A 22,988-nucleotide genomic window follows, 5' to 3' on the forward strand; every position below is an offset into this window, starting at 1 on the left:
CTTTATAACTGGCATTTACAGGAAAGCATGGATACACCATTTGAGTGCTTTATAACTGGCATCTACAGGAAAGCATGGATACACCATGTGTGTGCTTTATAACTGGCATCTACAGGAAAGCATGGATACACATTGTGTGTGCTTTATAACTGGCATCTACAGGAAAGCATGGATAGACCATGTGTGTGCTTTATAACTGGCATCTACAGGAAAGCATGGATACACCATGTGCGTACTTTATAACTGGCATCTACAGGAAAGCATGGATACACCATGTGTGTGCTTTATAACTGGCATCTACAAGAAAGCATGGATATACCATGTGTGTGCTTTATAACTGGCATCTACAGGAAAGCATGGATACACCGTGTGTGCTTTATAACTGGCATCTACAGGAAAGCATGGATACACCATGTGTGTGCTTTATAACTGGCATCTACAGGAAAGCATGGATACACCATGTGTGTACTTTATAACTGGCATCTACAGGAAAGCATGGATACACCATTTGAGTGCTTTATAACTGGCATCTACAGGAAAGCATGGATACACCATGTGTGTGCTTTATAACTGGCATCTACAGGAAAGCATGGATACACATTGTGTGTGCTTTATAACTGGCATCTACAGGAAAGCATGGATAGACCATGTGTGTGCTTTATAACTGGCATCTACAGGAAAGCATGGATACACCATGTGCGTGCTTTATAACTGGCATCTACAGGAAAGCATGGATACACCATGTGTGTGCTTTATAACTGGCATCTACAGGAAAGCATGGATACACCATGTGTTTGCTTTATAACTGGCATCTAGTGGAAAGCATGGATACACCATGTGTGTGCTTTATAACTGGCATCTACAGGAAAGCATGGATACACCATGTGCATGCTTTATAACTGGCATCTTTTCATTCTGACCAACCAAGCATCATAAGAAGTCTTTCAGTGAAAACCCCAGATTAACATCAGACAATGAATGCTCTATATTCCTCATGTTATTCTGAGCAAATCACTTTTCCTGTCAATTAGTTTCAGTTCCTTATCCCTTTTTGTTCCACACTTGTTCATATATATTCTTTCCTTAACTAACTGATGGGAAATATCAGTTTCCCACAGGAAACACTATCGATTTATTCAAACAGTCAATGAAAGTTACATTTACTATGATGATGATTTATTCAAACAGTCAATGAAAGTTACATTTACTATGATGATGATTTATTCAAACAGTCAATGTAAGTTACATTTACTATGATGATGATTTATTCAAACAGTCAATGAAAGTTACATTTACTATGATGATGATTTATTCAAACAGTCAATGAAAGTTACATTTACTATGATGATGATTTATTCAGTCAATGAAAGTTACATTTACTATGATGATTTATTCAAACATCAATGTATTTACTATGATGATGATTTATTCAAACAGTCAATGTATTTACTATGATGATGATTTATTCAAACAGTCAACGAAAGTTACATTTACTACGATGATCTAATTATTATAATTACACAAGTATGAAGACATATCTGATGTTGCAACATACGTAACAGTTTTATTTTAAATGAATGTGCTGAATTCAAAAATGAAATCCAATTTTTCTCATCACATATAGTATTCTGGAAGACATCTGTCACCCATTTTTTTAATGGGTGGTATTTATACATACATGCAGTTATGCAATATATGTGCACATTATACACACAGAAAGGTTTATTCATTATATGTATATGCAGAAACAATATATATGTATATTAAAATATTTAACTCTTGGATCGTCAAGGCAGTTTATGTAATAAAATTATCAGCAACTGTAATTTTAACCAAATTGTGAAAAAGCACTGATGCATTTAAAAATATGCCTTTGGCAGTCAAAAGAATGAAATATATGTAGTGTTGCTGACAAAACCACCCTTGTGGTTTATATATAGATAATTATACTTTTCTCTTTTTAAAGACTTGTTCAACATGGCAACAAGAGGTTGTATAAAATAACTGACATATTCTGCTATATTTGTGGTAGTTTTGTAGTGTAGCAACAAAGAAGTTCATAATTCTATCAAGAAAATTTATCAATCATAGTTTGGAATAAAGCTGGAGATCAAGTCAACTCATGGGCTCCACACAGAGTTTGTTGAACTTGTATTGAGGCTTGGAGAAAATGGAGTAAAGCAAAAAAAATTCATTTAACTTTAGAATACTCATGATATGGTGTTGCAAGAAAAACAATTCTGGACAATTTGTACTCTTGGAAATTTACTTGTTTATTACAAGCAATGAAATATATCTGACACTTTTTGTGACAAAAAATGACACATGAAAATGGTTGCGCCACTTTAAATCAGAATGGCAAAATTGTAAAAGATCACTTCACAGAAAGATCACTTCACAGAAAAAAAACATCTCATCCTCGGTTCTGAAATGCATACAAGTGTTATCAACCTTGAAAGATCATTACAGGTAATATAATTTTGTAAAATCCAACTGGCTTGCACACTTTGTTTTGGTGATGCATCTCACAATCAATTATGGATTGGTCAATAGAATAATATGAAGCTATCAGAATATAATTATCCTCAGATCTTATTACTATTTTTATTTTTCATTAAATTTTAAAAGCTATCCCTCAATGTAGGACCATTAACAGAGCTAAGTGAGCTGTGATGCTGTAACAGTCCATCAGCAAAGAATAATGTTGCCAGATTGCATTAGCAAATGATGTTTCTGTAAGACATGGATACTGACAAATCATAAAATGTTTGGTTTTGGAAGGCTGACAGTGAGGAAAGTGAATTCAAAAAGATGAAATTTCTTCATGGAGAGTGTTTGATCTAGTTCAAAGAGCAGAATATGGCTGTAATTTGTGTTAAAAAATGGAGGCTTTATCCAGTAACTGGCTCCATGTAAGGCACCATGTGGTGTTGCAAAAACAGCTGCCACCTTTTCTTCATAATTTTTGGTTAAGAATTACTTTTTTGGGGTATTATTCTGGAGAAAACAATGGGAATGAGTGCAAACAATGTTAAATGTTTTGAGATAAATTTGTTTATAAAATGTGTATCAGAGAATATTTAATTTGATGTTGTTCCTTGGAACACTGATTTGTGCAGTAGTAAGATGGGTACATGTCAATTTTATTATTTAATGTTTTCAACCTTCGATCTTAGCTGTAACAAAAGTCACAGCAATAATGTCCTTGTTTCCAAACAGATTTACTTAGGTGCCTTACATTCATTTTATTTCAGGTATATAAGAGAATTACAAAATATAAAGATAAGCTCCTATTAAACAGCTTAAAATAACTTTATAAACTTTAAGGTTATCCCACCCAATCACTAGAGCCGGAACTCTACAGTCTTCTACTCTGCATAGGGTTTGATATTTAAAGAAAAAGAATTTCTCATGGTTTCATCACTGGCTACCCTGGCTTTTTTAATAAAGACCTTGTATATCTTAAATTGTGTGAAAACACACTTTAAATTTCCTTTATTTTGGTGTATGAATGATGGGTCTAATTTGGGTTATAGATTATACAGCTTGGCCTTACTGGAGATGTCAAAAAACTGCTAGCTCTGTCTGTTCACTTTTACACTGCTAGCTCTGTCTATTCATTTTCACTTCCTGGATTTTAAAGGTAAATTGTAAAAAGAAAATTAGCTATCTTTTCATACTTAATATATATATTTTGTAATTCATTCATTGCACTTTCAGAATCTGGTATTGCCTACTGTGACAGAAGCTGGTATTGCCTTCTGCAACAGAATCTGGTATTGTCTACTGTGACAGAAACTGGTATTGCCTGATCTAATAAGTACTAAAGTTAGTGTACGTTGGAATAGTTCAGTTTGAATTTTGAAGCAAAAGGAAGCAGCCATTTTTCAGCTGTGTGCTTATATCATGCACATTTTCCAGAGCTAAAACATGTAAAGAAATGTCAGCCACAGTACATGAAAGTAGCAGAATGGTATACAAACAAAATCTTTACACTGATACCAAATTGTTCAGCATAACAAGGTGCAGTGCACAGGTAAATATACTGGTACAATGCACAGGTAAAATTTATTATGTATAAATCACCTTGAATATCAACACTAAGCTGATGTGATGAAACAGTAAACTGAAACTTGCACCTTTGTCCCTATATACCTATATACCTTTATCCCTATATACCTTTCACTGAAACATTCTCAGGAAATCAATAACCAGTCATGAATTATCTGATATGGTTCTTTATCTATAACTGAACAGCTGTTGTCACAAATGCTCCGATACCGTCCTTTATTTGTATTTGCACTGGTACTATATATAGCCTTTATTCAAATTGAAAGTCAAAGTGCAGTCAGGTTGGGAGAAAAAAAGTTTGAACAACCTGCTTGATGAGTCAGAGTACACCATAATGTACAACTGGAGAGAGGGTGCGTAGAAGGAATGTGTTTATATGGCATATATTTACACACCATTAGGCTATGGCATCCATATTCATCAATATGGGTGGTAAACAAGGTGGGAGGTGGTTAACATGGTGGGGTTTCAGTCAATTTTATTACAGGGTCCATGCTGGCCAAGTTGAACAAGATAAAGGTTTAATTGATTGCAAACAACTTATCAGCATACATGTACTAAAAGGCAAGTACATCTCTGTACACTGTTCAATAAATTAGATTTCATTTTATCTTACAACAAGAAAAATGAAAGTGAACAGTATGTCAACTCTGAACCCCAAAGAACTCCATTATTTAGGATTTGTATACCTGCCAACTTTCTAGACAATGGAGATTTCTATTTTCTACTTTCATCTGGGGTGGGGGAGGATATGGTCAAAAGGGGTGGGTTTAGCCTTGTTCACAACCTGAATCAATGGAAATTTATACTGAATAAAATGTGTTAATATACACCACTGAATCTGATTGATTCTTGTTTTGCAAGAATTTTCAATGGGGAAATAATGAAAGATACTGGCCTTTAAACAAACAACGACTTGACATTCACCATGCCAAGTCTTTCTATGACTATCAGTGCCACTGTTTTCTATTTCTATTATACTCTGTCCCATTCATTTTATTAAAAATATTCTAAATAAATGCCTACAATCTAGTACAGATTATATTTCATAACATGATATTTCCAGAACTTTTCAGTGATTTTTTCCTTCTATCAGTGTTCCATCTGCTCTGAACCTTAATCTCCAAAGTTACTTCCCCTGCATCCAACTAATTTCACTTCAACAGCAGCAAAGGTGCAGTCACATGGATACACTGTTGACTGCTTGAGTATTATTATATGAACAGTCAAAACTTTCCCTGAAAGAAATATTTCTTCAAATGGGAGAACTGTAAAATTGTTTGAGAATATGCATTCCTCACCCCCACTGCTGCTTTTGTTTTGGGTACATTTTGAAGAATTCGAGTTTTTTTCAAACATGACTGTGTCAGAGGGTATGATAGTTCAAAGTCATATTTTTCATGTGACACTCTGTGACTCAGCAGGGGTTTGCCCCTTGAAAAATCATACTTCCAGATTCCCAATCAACCATCATCAAACCTTGTATTTGTCACTGAACTGACTTTAGACCCACCAACATAAAGATGCCAGCAGTGGCGTCATTCGGGTTGGTGTCACCCAGTGCGGTAGCTCATGGTGTCACCCCCATGGTCCTCCTTCCGTAACATACCATACAGAATCCTTAGTAATGTCATTTTGGTGTCACCCGGTGCAGTCCGCACCCTCCGCATCCCCCTAGCGACGCCACTGCTGTGCCTGCTAGTCATGTATTTAACTATGATCGGTTATCCACTTATGAAATCCGACTAGATTGAGCAGTGTGTGCTCTGTAAAATTTGCAGTTTTTCATTTTGGTGTCACCCCTCTGAGATGGTGTCACACGGTGCGGTCTGCACCCCCCTAGCGACACCACTGGATGCCAGATATATAAGTACCATTTTTACGCAATTGTTACAGTTAGAGACTCACTTAAACATCTTTACAGCAAGTGTTCATAAAATTAAATCTCTAGCAATTCTAGTAGTATTCTATTCCAGGTTCAGAAAGGCCCATACAAATGCAAACTACAGAACTTATGTTCAATGGACAGAAACAAAAAGTAAAAGTGAAATGGGGAGAATTCCATCCTAAATACATTTACCTAGTATTAATGGAGCAGACTGTCCTGACAAAAAGATGTCTTCATTGGATAATGGACATTTGCTACACTGCTGCAATACCACTGCAATTTCTTTCCTACCCCTGCATCTATGATGTAATGGTTTATGGCCTAAACAGTGTGAAGGCAGGGTCAGAAGTGTACTATGAAGTGTGTGGGACAGCCAAATTTTTTATCTCAGGTAATGTCTAAATACTGGCCTATTGCTATATCTATGGTGTGTGGCCTAGATAGTGTAAGGCAGTGTCAGAAGTGTACTATAAAGTGTGTGGGACAGTTATGATGGTGTGTGGCCTAGATAGTGTGAAGGCAGGATCATACGTGTACTATGAAGTGTGGGACAGTTATGATGGTGTGTGGCCTAGATAGTGTAAGGCAGTGTCAGAAGTGTACTATAAAGTGTGTGGGACAGTTATGATGGTGTGTGGCCTAGATAGTGTGAAGGCAGGATCATATGTGTACTATGAAGTGTGGGACAATTATGATGGTGTGTGGGACAATTATGATGGTGTGTGGCACAAACAGTGTGAGGGCAGTGTCGGAAGTGTTCTCTGAAGTGTGTTGGGCAGCTGATTTGATGGTTTGTGGCCTCAAAAGTCTGAAGACATCCTGAAATCAATCCTGTGTGTGCGCGTGTGTGAGAGAGAACGCCCAGACTTAACTGACATAATTACATAAAAGTTGTTAATAACTTAAATCATGGATGAAACAATTATATTTGAGCACTTTTTTATTAACTGGAACACTGCAACGAACAGCAAGATAATGAAAATATTCCTAGAAAATCAGAATTTTACCCCTGTGGTGTAACTGTACTACATACAAGTTTACTTCTAGTTTAGTGATCTATCAATGAAACAGGAAAGTGACCTGATGAAGTAAGATTGTGTAGTGCAAGAATTAAGAATTGTAAGATGCAAATAAATGTTTACATTTACATATAATTTTTTAATTTTTCAGTTTATTAGTATTATTTATTTTCCATTTCTGCATTTTGTAATTCATGACCTTTGATGCAAAAATCCCAAAATTAAAATTACACATTTTCCACATACATGGTCTATAACATGCATGTAATGAACTAACTGGTATTCATTTCTGGTGGTCTAAAGCACTCACCTTTACTGACTGCTGCCATCTTTCAGTGTAGGTTTGACTCTTGGGCTCCACCAATTTGGGTATCTGAGAAAGCTGCCAATAGCTTCCCATGAGTCTGTGGTTCTTACCAGAGTTGTCCCTAGTTCTTACTCCACCAGATATACTATCTGCCATATACAGCCTATCTTGCATTGGGAAATGGCATTAAATCCAAAAACAAACAAACAAAAAAAAATCTGGTACCTGTAAAACAGACGCATCCGTTGGCATAAGTAATTAAATTGAATAAAAATAAAAGAATTCAATAATCTGCTTCTGTATCTTTTTTCAGATGCTAAGGAATCCATGGAAATAGATCTAGAAGTAAAGGACACACCTTGGGTAGATGATGTGGACACTCAATTTATGACCAAGGTTAGTATACTTATCCCATTTTTATGGTACTGACCCTTTCATTTTCCGAAATCGGTGTGTGTAAGTGTGATATTTTTTGTATTTACGTCTTGATAATTTTAAAAACTAATATAATGAATAATTATTTTTTTCATTTTCCCAAAACTTCTCAGCAAGAAGAGTTATTTTCAATTATTTGGAGCCAATAATTTGTAGGGAGGGAGTGGGGGAATCCATGTGGAACCCACTCATAAAAAATTAATAGTCAGTCCCTAACTGATTTCTATTTTGTAAATACAATGGGCCCCAATAAAAGTTACAATGGAGCCCACCTATAACAAACTGAAAGGTACAATGGAAACTGTTAATTAATACAGATTTGTATTCTTTCAAAGGGTATATCATCAGTGATACTGAAATTCAAGGTCTATTCTATAACATGCAATTGCAAGATTGACACTAAATTTCTATAAAAAACTGCACTGAAAAATCAACTGAATTTTCAAATACATGTAGTACATCAATTTTTGAAGCCCTATCTTTATTTCTAAAGTAAATCCCACCTGTATTTCAGAAAACTACCCCTTGTTTTTATAATGTAGATGGGAATTTGCCTCTTTATTTCAAGTCTGAGGATAGACCCTTCAAATTAGACTCCACAATATCTGAAAATATCCTTACTCCAGTTCAATATACACTACTAAAGATTTTATCATCAACAGAGATCACAAAAGAAACCCTGAAAATCAAGATGATGGCATGACCCGGGGGCAATGTCCTTTAGTGGTGTCCCTACCATGGCACCCAGGAGAACTGTTTGTTGGTGGCAAACCTACTTTGCCACATAGAATAGTGTTTATGCCAGCTGCCAACCTTCCTTCTCCCCACCCCCACTCCTAAATATGTTATATCAAGGATTGAGACTGTTAACAAAGGTGAGGCAACTTTGCTAGCCAAGGTTCTGATAACCCTATCCACACCTTGGCATATCAAGCAGATAGCCACTGCATCCAATCACAATTAAGTTGTTTAAATCTGAACACTGTTCCTATGTCATTGAGACATGGGGAGCACACAACTTGAATGGACTGATAAATAAGCAATTTTCCAGTGTTGGTCCATGTTTGCACAAATACCTTTCACTCAAATACACCTGTAATGGCTTCCTCTGGTACACAGTCATAATTTCGATGTTAAACTTACAAAGTATCCTTTTTAGGTCAATTGCCACCACCATTTTCGGTGGATGTACAATACACCACACTATTGGTTAGTTGACATTATATACTATGGGAGGCAACAAATGAAATCCAATAGATGTCGCTAGGACAAAGCACCAATATAGCTGCTTGATCTGCCAAGGTGTAGATAGGTTTATCAGAACCTTGGCTAGCGAAAATGAGGTTAGGTGAAACACTGAAAATTATAAATAAATAAAAACACTCAACTGCACCCCTCTTCACTTGGTGCCTGTGGGGCTACAGCCCCAACCAAATGTGACTCTACCCCCTACCTTGTGCTGCCACTGGGCATAACATGGTTATACAGATCTCCCAATCAAAATAGTGAAAATATTTTGCAAAACTGTACACCATGGTCAAGAAAAAAGGAGTATCCAAACATGGGCATTGCCTCTTTCATCACGCAAAAAAAAAGAGATGCTAATAAGCAAGGTGATCTCCAGCACATTGCTTGTGATGCATGTGAATCACGATGTAAACAATTAAAGCAATTAAGTTAATGCAGTATATGTAACTGGACAGTCCACACATAATTAGTGAACTGGCAATTGACTTGTGTCTGTCCTTAAACATGTTCTACCTCAAATAATATCTAACCAAATCATTTTTAAAACCCCAGTACCACAGACTGTAATCAGTGCTATTTTTACTTCGTAACACCTACATTAAAAAAAAATAAATAAAAAAAAAAACAACTTGGATATTTCTTCTCTGATGATTATGCTTTTCATTTTCATTTTTATAGTTTTTAAATTAATATACAATGTAAGTTCCCAACTTCCCTGTGGTGTCTTACAGGGGGAGAGTCAAAGGGATAAAATTGGACACCATCGGACATGTCATCATGCTGTCAAATCAAAAGTCCTTGAGAGTATTTACACATGGAATGAAATGACAAGTCCTCATGCGAATTTACACATGGAATGAAATGACAAGTCCTCATGCGAATTTACACATGGAATAAATTTCAATACCCTCACTAACCCAATACAACAAGTTTGTAAAAAGTTCAATAACAGGTTGCCACTAAACCATGTTGTCATGGCATTAAACTGAAAGCTTCCAGGATCTTCGTAACTGCAATAACATTTTTTTTAAAGATTCTGCTTTCAACCTCAGTGACTTCCCGATGAAATGTTGGTGGAGTGAAAGTTCAATGTGTCCCTTGCTTCTGTGATTTCCCACTGAGATGCATGTTTGATCAAAGTTCAATGCATCCCTTGCCTCAGTGATTTCCCAGTGAGATGCAGGTTGGGTCCAAGTTCAATGCATGAGATGCAGGTTTGGACAAAGTTCTCTAAATTTCAATGCATCCCTTGCCTCCCTCTTTACCTCATCCCCACCACCTCAAAGCGTGTTATAAAAATGCATATGTACCCATATTTTTGTTACTGATCACATTTTTTGTCGTTGGTCAATTCTTTTATATATGCTATAAAGCCTTTCAGACCTGGAAAAGGGGCATTGAGGGTGTCAAGAAAATAGCATGTCATCACAGGTTACAAAAAACCTCAAATATCTTTGCTAGAACTTTACCATGGAATGAATTTTAATATACAGTATGCAAATTTACAAAGGTCAAAAGGCTGCAAGATCTACAACAATTGTTACAGTGCTACAGAAAATATAAAGAATAATAACTGTACATTTTTTTTACATTTTTTGACAAAATATTTTACATGGAGTCATAGCAGGAAGCAAATTGAAGCAATGAATACTGGGTTCTTGACCCTGGGTAAATGTGCAGGGGTAGGGTGGGGTAAAAGGGAAAAAAGGGCTGGGGGGGAGAAGATGTGGATATTTGTAAGGGTAAGTCATTTGTTTAAGTGTAGCACATCTTCAGACTGCTTTAAATCTTCATTACACATGATTATAAAACATCAGTATTTTGTGTATTTCCAAAACATGGGTATTTTGTGAATTTCCAAATGTAGGTATCCCGTGAATTTCCAAAGTACAGATATTTTGTGAATTTCCAAAATGTGGGTATCTTGTGATGGTGCGCCATCAACTTTGCTCACATAATACAATACTTTCTTGTTTAGCAGGGAAGACTTTGGAAATAAATATCAAAATGCCATCCTCACAACCACCCCTTTTTGAACTGTTAGATAAAGTTTACTTGGGCAACTTGTAAAGTACAATAATTCAAAAAAATGTGACTGTACTAAAGATGTAACAATTATTTCAAGTGAACATAATAGATAATATTAACTAAACTCTTCTGTATAAACATTACACTTGACTGACTCGATAGCAAAACATCAAGTGTGCTTCAACTTTTATTGTGAGTATTACTCTGCAAAGTTCTTTTTGCAACAAAAAAAAAAAAAGTAAAAAGTAAAAAGCCTCTAGGTTGCTGTAGAATTTATAAAAGGGAATTAATTAAAAAATAAATTGGTTATTTTAGGATAAGTTCCAGATCATCAACTTCTGTATAAATTCGGAAACTTTATTTTCACCCTTCATTTCATGTCAAAGAAAGTTAAGTTATAGTGTAGACAGTCTGAATTATAATGTTGTCAGTCTTAATTATAATATCAGTCTTAAATGTCTGTCCATTATAATGTTGTCAATGTCCAAAATAATGTTGTCAGTGTTAATATACTGTTGTCAGTCTTAATTATAATGTTGTCAGTGTTAATATACTGTTGTCAGTCTTAATTATAATGTTGTCAGTGTTAATATACTGTTGTCAGTCTTAATTATAATGTCGTCAATGTTCATTACAGTATTATTAACATACACAATAACTAATGCTCTCTTTCAGGAGTCATTTACACTGAACATCAACCACTCACCCCCATCAACTTACACACTCCATCATCTACCAAAACCAGGCCTAAATCAACTTGCATATCTGATTCATGTTCACCAAGAAGTGCCGAGAAAAGATCTACTGTTTCTACTTTTAGCACCCAAGAAAGATTTTTACACATTCCCTGTCAATTTTGTTCCCGCCAGTGACTATGTTGTGACAGTTTTTATAGGAAAGACTACCCAGAATGGAATGATTTACGAGACATGCTCTGTATCAAGACCCCAGCATTTCCGAGCATGTAAGTACATGCATGGAACAATGCTAGGAAACATCAATCATACGTCAGTAAGAGTCAGGGACCAGTGATTATTGCTAGCAACTATCATCATGATAAATGCCTTAAGAAACATGGATGTAATTAAAACCTTATAATCACGATGATCATAGCCTAATGAAACATGGATGTAAATTAAAACTTTAGATCAAAATTGGTGAAAGGTATACCGACTATGAAATGGGTAATTTGATCTTTAGATGAAAATTGATGAAAGGTATACCGACTATGAAATGGGTAATTTTTTTGACCTTTAGATGAAACTTGATGAAAGGTATACTGACTTTGAAATGGGTAATTTGATCTTTATATCAAAATTGATGAAATGGGTAATTTGATCAACTCTGCATTTCATTTGAATTACAGTCTGGAAAAGAACAAAAAAAAATGTATATAATGATCTGATATGATTTTATGGCTCTCAAATAAATAGGGGATAAAAATAATTTGAAAAATGTACATCTGAGTCAAGAAACAAAAAGCCCAAGTGGACCATATATCACTCACCTGCTTACATAGAAAACTGTTGAAAATTAACAATGCTGGTTTATGTACTTTTGGAAAACACAACCTATTTGAACTATCTCTACTTAGTGCTAAAATATTTGTGTAACTCTGTACTCTGTATTCAAATCATATCTGAATATTTGTTGTGATGTCATTTTGAAACACTGACCACTGTTACTGCTAAGTTTTGTTGAATCAGAAGCCACAAATCCAGAATGTCAAACAAATTCTGTAAATAGCTACACCTTATCTGACTGGTAAATAGACTTGTCTCATCTTTCAGGTTGCTGAATCACCAAGCTATGTAACCATTCTACTAACACTTACAAAAATATTTATTTTCCTGAAATTTATTCCCATGGAAGCTGCCACCGTTGTATCTGCATTATCAGTTGCAGCCATCAAAAACTGACGATGTGTGGGAAATCTATTACTGAAGCATATTCTCAAATTATTTTCTGACATCCGTGAATTTTATTTAGTCTATGCCTTACTCAGCTTTCACAAATGAACAAAATTTAAGTATATATTTATCTATTTACATAATTAAACATCAAAATATTATGACCATAAAATTCATGGACATATGTTTTGATAACTGCATTATTGTTGTTGCAATTTCCAAATAATTACTGAAATGAAGTTAAGTATGTACTCAAGTTAAGGAGAATTGAAAGCTGGGCATGATCGTGTCAGCTTTTCCAAGAATGCACTGTTCTTACAATTCAGAAGGTGTGTTAAAGATGCACTGCATGCTTTGCCAGTGACAACTACTGTCAGGTCATTGCCAGTGACAACTACTGTCAGGTCATTGGCTTCGTGTTTGACACAGTTAGTGCACATGTACACAGCATTGTCACTAAATGACAACACGTATCACCTGGATGTCTCAAAGAATTAGCAATTTATGATGTCTTTTAAATCAGGATTTTTTTTAATGTAAATGATAAAACGCATATTCAGTTACAATTTTCTGATTTTAATTTCCCACCCACCCCTTCTTATTTGAATATTCAAATATTTGTTTCATTACTAGTTTTACTATATTATGAAAAAAATTCCTTCTAAAAATAAAGGCGTAACTAATACATCTGGAATACCTTGCTCATAATCAAAGTCATCCAAGCTCTTGACAATATTTGCTGCCACAACCTTACCATAATATTAGTTACAAATCTGGTTTCAGAAGGAATAAAGGTTTATTAAAAAAATCTGCATCAAACAGCAAACAAGGTTTTTATTCTGGATCCTCTTGAAACTATACAGTCATCAAGAATCATTTTGGGGTTTCAAATTACCGAGATCAATTTATGATTACCAGATATATTCACTTATAAGTTGAGTCCAACTGCAAACAACATAGATCATGATATTGCATAGCATAATTCACCTGCATATCAGGGTCTATGTTATTTGTTCTACTGCTTACACTTAAATAACTGCACAGACCCAGATCAGATAGTGAAATATGCGACAACAGATCAGAGTCTGTGCAATTTGCAGCTAGAATCTGCTTATAAGCAAGTATATAAGGCATAAAATTCTGAATTTAAGCTAATATTTATATTTGCAGATATGACTCAACAAGAAGTGACTGAGCTACTTATCAAAGGGGAAACCTATGCAAGACAACAAAATACAAACTTTGTCCAGATCTGCTATTTGTATAGAAACAAGTGGCCTCAATACTACAGTCATGTCTTGTGTGCTGGAATAATGTACAAATATGCCAAAAATTGGACTGGAGACAAGGCATCCACACTCCATCGAAATCTGAATGGGCTTTTTTTCAGTGCGAATATTGACCTTAGAACTGGTGCTCCTCCAGAATGTTCCTTTTATGGTCCAGTTCGACTAAATATACCAGCTATTCACTTTCTACATCCTGACAAAAACCTGTATTTTGCTGATTTTTACTGTCATTACACCAACCATAAAGTCATGCTAGTTGTCACTGAGAAGGGAGAACATTCTGACAAATGGTGTAACAGCAGACTGGTTCAGCTGAATCAGTTCTGCAATCCATTTCTTTTCCGCACATTAGATGGGAAAGTTTATGTCACTAAAGGGATCACCGTGGAGTTGTTCTATACAGAAAACATTAATGTTGGATTTCTCCTACAATATGGAGGTGCCTACTTTAATTATGTTACACCAATTGGTGATGCTAGGCACACTGTCCTTGGTATTCCAAAAAATCCAAACTGCGACATTTGTAAACTGAATCATCGAAAATCCCAAGAAAAGCAGGATCAAGAAAAATCGCAAACAATCACCACACCAACTGTGGATCAATTATCCATTTTAGTAACACAGATGTCCTTCCAAAATAATCAAACAACATAGAGGTATGAACTCATTTATTTTTGTTGGTATCAATTATCATCATTTTGAAGAAGAAAAAAACAATACACGTCTGTTGGTACTCAAATCTGTGGATTACTGATGGGGTCCTAATGTTTTCACATGAAAGTATTGTTCATTGGATTTTTGTTTTTGTGTATTGTAGCAACCAAGTATTTCACAAAAAGGTGTACCTACTGAAAAGTTATGAATCTGGAGTGTTTTATTCCCTCAGACCTCTGGTTGCCATATTAAACGAAGAACACGGGTCCTTGGTCATAAAAACCTTTACAACAAACATTTAACATCCTAAAGTTATTTGCGTCTTTGCAACATCTGCGATTTGCACCATGAAAGGTTTATGCAGAACTATGTAGACTCACGAGTCAAACAAATATCACTAACAAAACCCACTTGCCAGAACTTTTCTGATTGTCTAGACATAATTCTTACTTGCACAACTATTACATAACATCCTGCAATCTTGTGCCATAGAATCAACACTGTGTAAAAAAAACATTCTTAATACTTAAGTTGAATTACTTATCTTCTGTTAAACTATAAAGTGAAATTGGCTTCAACACTGAAATATGGTTCAATGAATACACTTGTACTTTACTAGGTTCCACTAAATAACCAAAACCTGTTCCAGTGAAAATGATACAGCATGCCAAATTAAAATGTGAGTACTTGCAAGCCACTGTAGTACAGAATAAACTATTAGAAATTGTGTGCACTCAGAAAAGTGCAATAATAATGACCTCAATCACATAATGCTTTGCTTTATTTTATGTGTGTTCACTGTTGCCAACAGAAGAGTACAATAATAATGACTTCAATCCCATAATGCTTTGCTGTATTATAAGTGTGTTGGCCAACAGGGTACAATAACAATGAACTCAATCCCATAATGCTTTGCTGTATTATACATGTGTTGCCAACAGGTTATAATAATAATGGGATGGTTTAATAATTTTCAGTTCTTTTTTTTCTTACTATTGCTATACATCAATGACATAGCAAATCACAGACCACATCGCTTAACATAACTATAGCATACAAATAAACAATTTTAAAAATAAAATATCAACAAGATAATGTTCTTCTCTTTTCCTTTATTTTATTTATTATATGTTTGAAAAATGCAGCAAGGAAATGCAGTCAGTCCCAATTTTTTTGAACTATGACCAATCAGACTCAAATTGCAGTCTGTCAAAATTTTAAACAGTGACCAAACACTCTCAAATCAGTCTGTCAAAATTTTACACAATAACCAATCACTCTCAAATCGCAGTCTGTCCAAATCTTAAACAATGACCAATCACTCTCAAATCGCAGTCTGTCCAAATTTTAAACAATAACCAATCACTCTCAAATCGCAGTCTGTCCAAATCTTAAACACTGACCAAACACTCTCAAATCGCAGTCTGTCCAAATCTTAAACAATGACCAATCACTTTCAAATCAGTCTGTCCAAATTTTAAACAATGACCAATCAATCTTAAATCCCAGTCTGTCCAAATTTTAAACAGTGACCAATCACTCTCAAATCACAGTTTGTGCAAATTTTAAAGAATGACCAATCAGACTCAAATTGCAGTTTGTCAAAATTTTAAACAATGACCAATCATTCTCAAATCGCTGTCTGTATAATTGTAAATAAGGATCAATCACTCTCAAATCACGGTCAGTCCAAATTTTAAACAGTGACCAATCAATCTCTAATTGTGGTTTGTCCAAATTTTAAAGTGACCAATCATACTCCAATTGCAGTCATTACAAATTTTCAACAATGACACTAAAAATGTCAACTTCACCTTCTTCTGGTAGGAAAACTAAAATGACTTCGCCCTGTGATTTGTTTAGAGGTACATTAACTGAGCATACTTCCTGAGAATCCCCCCCTCGATTTACCAGGTTAGTTCTAGTGTTGTAGCAAAATGCAATCAGAAGCTAGGCCAAGTTTTGATATCAATTACGCCGACAAACAAACTCTATACACATTCACAGGCATGTGTTTTTTTTTTATAGCTGAATGACCATTAACCCTTTCCCGAGTAAGTCAGCAATTACCACTTCCCAATTTCCTCATGTTATCCCTCGATGATAAAACATACAAACTTGTGTTTTAAAGCTTTAACAATAGTATGTAAATAGCAATTTGTGTTTTAAGATCAGAATTGGTGATCTGAATATTTTAACTGCCTCTTGTGCACTATTTCATCATAAAATGAGTTTGAAACTGCAAGTGAACCAGTAACGGGGAAATAATGGCAAACAACACAATGTCTGGGAATTACTAGTTTACTAGATTGTCTTTTTTCGTAAATCATCGGGCAAATATATTCAGAAAAATATACAATTCACAGAAAGCACAGCCTAGGTATTATGTTAATTTAAGATTTAATTTTAAATGCAATTATGTAGGTCAGAAACATATGGGACAATGTAGAGGAGTTTGCGAGAAGCGCTGTAAGGTCAAAGTTGTTTTCTGACTTGACTTATATTTGTGAAAATATGGAGAAAAAACAGCAAAACATACTATTTAACCAATGCCTAACATTACTGTGAGTATGTAGACAAATATATAATCCATAAATTTTTAATTCTATCGATGGACAATATTAATAAAGCTATATAAAGCGAGTGGTTACATTATGAAAACCCCTCCTTCTAAAAATAGATCACTCACGTCTGCATTGACTAGGTTGGGAAAATGGATTTAGTGCATACACCAGTGATAAAGAAGCCACATCTGTAATTATATGCATTTTAGTGTGTTATGTATGAATAGTTACGGTAATGTAATTATATGCATTTTAGTGAGTTATGTATGAATAGTTACGGTAATGTAATTATATGCATTTTAGTGTGTTATGTATGAATAGTTATGGTAATGAAATTTTATGCATTTTAGTGGGTTATGTATGAATAGTTATGGTAATGTAATTATATGCATTTTAGTGTGCTATGTATGAATAGTTACCGTAATGTAATTATATGCATTTTAGTGGGTTATATATGAATAGTTACGGTAATGTAATTATATGCATTTTAGTGGGTTATGTATGAATAGTTACGGTAATGTAATTATATGCATTTTAGTGGGTTACGTATTAATAGTTACGGTAATGTAATTATATGCATTTTAGTGGGTTATGTATGAATAGTTACTGTAATTAAATTGTATGCATTTTAGTGGGTTATGTGTGAATAGTTACAGTAATGTAATTATATGCATTTTAGTGGGTTATGTATGAATAGTTACGGTAATGTAATTATATGCATTTTAGTGGGTTATGTATGAATAGTTATGGTAATGTTTTATCTGCAACAAAAAAATGAGGACAAACAGTATTATCTGAAGACGTGTGCATTTGCCCTCATTTACATGGTACAGGGGTTGTTTCAAATGCATTTAGAAATATTTAGAAAGTATAACAACAACAAAAAAAATTGATTAAGGGTAGCTGATTAATCATTTTTTACTAACATGCAATTAAAATAATGCAATCTATGTTACTCAGTTAAAATTTGTTACAATGTAGTTTCTATTATTCTCTTTTACAGCGATATGGCCATAATAAGTCAAAAAAATTCTGCTTGAAAATAAAGTATTGCTTAAATCAAATATGAATTATGAGAAATAGAGGGCATAATTCAAAAAAGAGAACACACACACACACACACATATATTGCATTTCTTGCTTTGCATCCACTTCACCCTAATGAGTTCTCACTTCTCCCTGTTCTGTCCAAAAGGAGAAGTCACTTCTTGCTAAAATTCAAGTCTAGCTTGACCCTTGATACCCCCTCAGAAAATGATAACAAATATCATTAAGATGACAATAGGATCATATACCTGTCAATCTTCCAGATGATGTTGTAGGGGTTTCATGACTCAACAGAATCTGTTTGGTGGTGCCAAGTTGGGAGGTCAGTGCACCAAAAAAGCAACATGGTACAATCAAGAATATATAATAAATCTCATAAAAGCCCAAAGATAACTGAAAATTCAATCCGAATAAAATAAAACAAGTTTTCTTTGAAGAATTTAATACACTTTCAAACAAAAAGAAGTCATGTAAAGGGGCTAATGTGCAAAAGGCCAAAAAGAATTTTCAGGAATTGAAATAAGACAAATTCTTCTTCTCAACTGCTGCTGAGTGTTGAAACCTTCTCTGATATTCTTTTGAAATAAGATTCTCAAATTATCCACTGTGGCAGCCACACCTTATCTAGGACTGGCACCATTTTCATTCTGGACAAACTATATACCATACCCAACATTGATATACCATCCATTCAGGAGAATTTCAATATCATAATGGCAGCCATATTGGAGGTCAGATCAGCACTATTTTCATTCAGGACCAACTAGATATCATTATTAGTCTTTGGATGAAAACCCCATGCTGGTGTAATTTTCTGATGAAAACCCCATGCTGATATATCTTCTGTTGAAAACCCCAAGCTGATAGAATTTTCTGATGAAAATCCCATGCTGATATATCTTCTGTTGAAAACCCCAAGCTGATAGAATTTTCTGATGAAAATCCCATGCTGATATATCTTATGATGAAAACCCCATGCTGATAGAATTTTCTGCTCAGGAGAAGTATCAGAAAAAAGATTCTCAAGCTGACTCTTATAGTGGCCATACTGGATGTCAGGTTGGCATTATTTTCATTTAGTTCTAACCAGACATTATAAGAAGTCTTTTTGTGAAATTCTCATGTTGGTATGACCATCCAATCAGAGAAGCGTTAATTAGATTGTTAAGATGGCCATGTGGTGACCATATCAGATCTTCATGTGGCACCATTTCATTTTGGGCCAACAAAATATCATGAGAAGGGTGTCCCCTTTTGGTCTAAAGCACTCACCATTATGGATCACTGCCATCTCACCTCTGTCTGCGTGGGTTCGAGTCTTGGGCTCAGCCAATATGGGTATGAGAGAGCTTTCAAGTAACTTCTGTGGGTTGGTGGTTGTTTCCAGGGTTTTCCCAGGTTCTTCCTACACCATTTATACTGGCTGCCATGTATATCCTATCTTGTGCTGAAAAAGGAGTTAAACCCTACAACAACAACATAAGAAGTCGGGTGGTGAAAATCCCATGATGGTATGACTTTCTGTTCAGGATAAGGAGCATTAACAAGATTTTCAAGATTGCTGCTGTGAAGGCCATACTGGTCAAGAGATTTAGGACTAACTAGATACAACAAGAAGTCTTTTACTGAAAACCCATGGTGCTGGTAACAAGATTTTCAGGATGTTAGCCATATTGTATGTCAGATTGGTGCCATTTTAATTTAGGCTCAACCAGACATCAGAACAAATCATTCAGTAAAAACCACATGCTGACAGATCATCCACTCAAGAGTAGTAGCAATATCAAGATTTACAAGATGATTGCTATGGTGACTGTATTGGATTTCTGAGCAGCGCCATTTTCATTTAGGACCAACTAGGCCTTGGAATAAATATGTGCATCTAGTTTCTTGGCAATTCTTCAAGAAGTTTTGGAGAAGTAGCGATAACAAACTTGTGTTAATGACTGGACAGATGTCAGATGACAGACAACAGGTCAGCCCATTAGCATTGTCATATATCACCAAAAAAACTCACATAATCACAATGAGACAGTCATTTATAACAATAGAAGTTCCTGACCTCAGAAACCGTTGGAGAGTAGAATACAGACTTAATGGATCGACCAATTAGTTTTCAAAGGGGGATGGAACCTGGAACTTTTTTAAAGAGAAAAAATTTATGGTTCTCAAATACCTTCCAGAAAAATTCTTGCTCTGATTATAGCACCCAAAAGCCCTCTTACATCCATCACGTCTTATATCCATCACATAAGTCATATCCATTAAATAAGTCTTATGTCCATCACATAAGTCTTATATCCATCACATAAGTCTTATATCCATCACATAAGTCTGACAAAAAGCACTCTTATATCCATTATATAAGTCTTATAACAATATTGCTATCTGGGAACATTTCCTTACACAGGCCTGAAAAATCATGTGCAACTGCAAAACTGGAAGACTGTGCATTGTTAGAAATTACAAAATAGCAAAGAGAGAAAAAATCAATTCAGCTCTTATTACACATACGAGTAACAACAGCCATACCTAAAGGGAGACAACTAATACTAGTACAACTTCTACCTGGTAGATATTAAATTCACTGTTGCAGGGTAGCCATGACATACACAATTTTGGCACAAAATATCCTAAGAAACATTTTATCAAGTTTGATGTAAATTTGCTGAGAATATGAAAACATGTTAACTGCCCAGTTGCCATGGAAGCCACTCCATTGCAAGAGAAGCCAGCCTAATTGGTTCAGCTGTTTTAGAGAACTCGAAATAGGTTTTCTACCTGGTTGTTATGGACGCCATAACGCTGCTGGGGGAGTCATCCTGAATATAATTTTGGAACAGCATGTCTTTGAACATAATTCTAACCAAGATTTTTACCATGTATAATAAAAAGTTGTCTCAGCATTCTTGTTCAAGTTCATCTGGTTGCCATGGAAGCCTCAAGGTTGTGAAGGAGCCATCCCAAACACAACTATAGTAGAGCACATGATATGGAACATTCCTGCCATGTTTGATCACACTGTTGTTGTTGTGTTGTTGTTGTTGTGGGGTTTAACGCCATTTTTCAGCACGATAGGCTATACATGGCGGCCAGTATTAATGGTGGAGGAAGAACCCGGAAAACCCCGGAAAGAACCACCGACCCACGAGAAGCTACTGGCAAGCTTTCTCACATGCCCACATTGGCTGAATCTTAGACTCGAACCGCCGCAGACAGAGGTGAGATGGCAGTGATCCGTAATGAAGAGTGCTTTAGACCACTCGGCCACTCGGGGCCCCTTGATCACACTGAAGTATGCTATTCTAGAGATGACGTTAAAAACGTTTCCACATGGTTGAAAAGGCAGTTGCACCTACGTTAAGAAAGCTACCCAGATACAATGTGGGAAACCATTTTCTAAGTATCATTCCTATCAAGCATAATCAAAACTGTTACAGCTGTTTTAGAAAAAAGCTAAAAACACATTTTTAATCTGGCTGTAAGGGGATCTACCCCAAAACAGTTTTGAGAGAGCTTGTCCAAAAGAATATTCCAACAAAGTTTGATAAAAAATGGAAAATCCATTCAAAAGTCAAAAATAGGCTTTCTACCAAGCGTTTAGGGAGACCCCAAGATTACTAGGTCATTCACTCAGGCACAATATCAGTCATGCTCCAACAGTTCAACCAAGTCGGATCTGCAGCTCTGGAGTAGTAGTTGGAAATATGTTTTCTATACACAGGTAAATGATCTATAGTAATCACCTGTGTATAGTTACCATTATGTACATAAAGATCAGGTACAAAAAAATTCCCATTTAAACTGATTAATGTTCACATATCCATAGATAAGGGCCACCTGCTAATGAAGACCATTTTATGTCATTCCTATGTCTGATCTGTATAGTCAAGTTCATATGTATTTTCTATAGAAGCCACACCATTGCTAGAGAAGCCACCACCGACATAATTTTTTAAACCATATGTCCTAATAAATATTCCTATCAAATTTTATCAACTGTCTCAGACATTCTGAAGAAGTCAAAAATAAGTTCTTTACTAATTTGCTAAGAAAGTCATGTTGTTGCAATGGAAACCACCCCCAGCCCCAATTCTGATAAGAGTATGTCCAAAGATAAATCTTATCAAGCTTGATTTTTAACATACTCAGTCCTTTTAGACAGCAAGTCAGAAATAGGTTTTCCATATGGCTGCTTTGGAAACCGTACTATTGTTAGGCAAGCCATCCTAGACAAAAGTTTTGATACAGCGTCTCCTAAGGAACATTTTTACCAAGTCTAAGCCAAACTGGCTCAGACATTCTGGAAAAAAATTAGGTTCTCCTTTGAGGCTATGAAAACCACTCCACAGGCATTTAAGTCACCTTGAAAATAAGTTTGACAGCGCATGACTAAATCATATTCCAATCAATTTCCCTGCTTGTGTGTAGATTCAAGATGCTGAGTGCCTGCCAGAACTTATCAATACTGGTGTTATCTGGGTTGAATTCGACTTTACAGGAACAGCAGAATACATGTTCATATCCA

At 35.3% G+C, this 22,988-nt stretch overlaps 2 protein-coding genes across 5 annotated transcripts in view; one reads left to right on the top strand and one right to left on the bottom strand.

The window, feature by feature from the left end:
* The window catches only part of LOC149785908 (coatomer subunit beta-like), an 86,091-nt gene that overhangs the window by 44,865 nt on the left and 18,238 nt on the right, over positions 1–22,988 (bottom strand). The window lies entirely within an intron of this gene.
* Positions 1,997–15,944, top strand: LOC149785909 (uncharacterized). Of its 3 annotated transcripts, none has more exons than XM_089976139.1 (5): positions 1,997–2,469; positions 6,048–6,350; positions 7,599–7,681; positions 11,672–11,960; positions 14,077–15,944. In XM_089976139.1, exons 2-5 carry the CDS (start codon positions 6,068–6,070, stop codon positions 14,847–14,849), a joined length of 1,428 nt encoding a protein of 475 aa, XP_089832265.1. In that variant the 5' UTR covers positions 1,997–2,469; positions 6,048–6,067; the 3' UTR covers positions 14,850–15,944. The 3 variants fall into 3 exon arrangements, with proteins under 3 accessions (XP_089832265.1, XP_089832264.1, XP_089832262.1); XM_089976138.1 differs by lacking the exon at positions 1,997–2,469 and adding an exon at positions 3,641–4,036; XM_089976136.1 differs by lacking the exon at positions 1,997–2,469 and adding an exon at positions 4,180–4,424.

This window comes from Sinohyriopsis cumingii, chromosome 12 (assembly GCF_028554795.1).
Source record: "Sinohyriopsis cumingii isolate HCF-2022 chromosome 12, ASM2855479v2, whole genome shotgun sequence".
NCBI classification, from domain to species: domain Eukaryota; kingdom Metazoa; phylum Mollusca; class Bivalvia; order Unionida; family Unionidae; genus Sinohyriopsis; species Sinohyriopsis cumingii.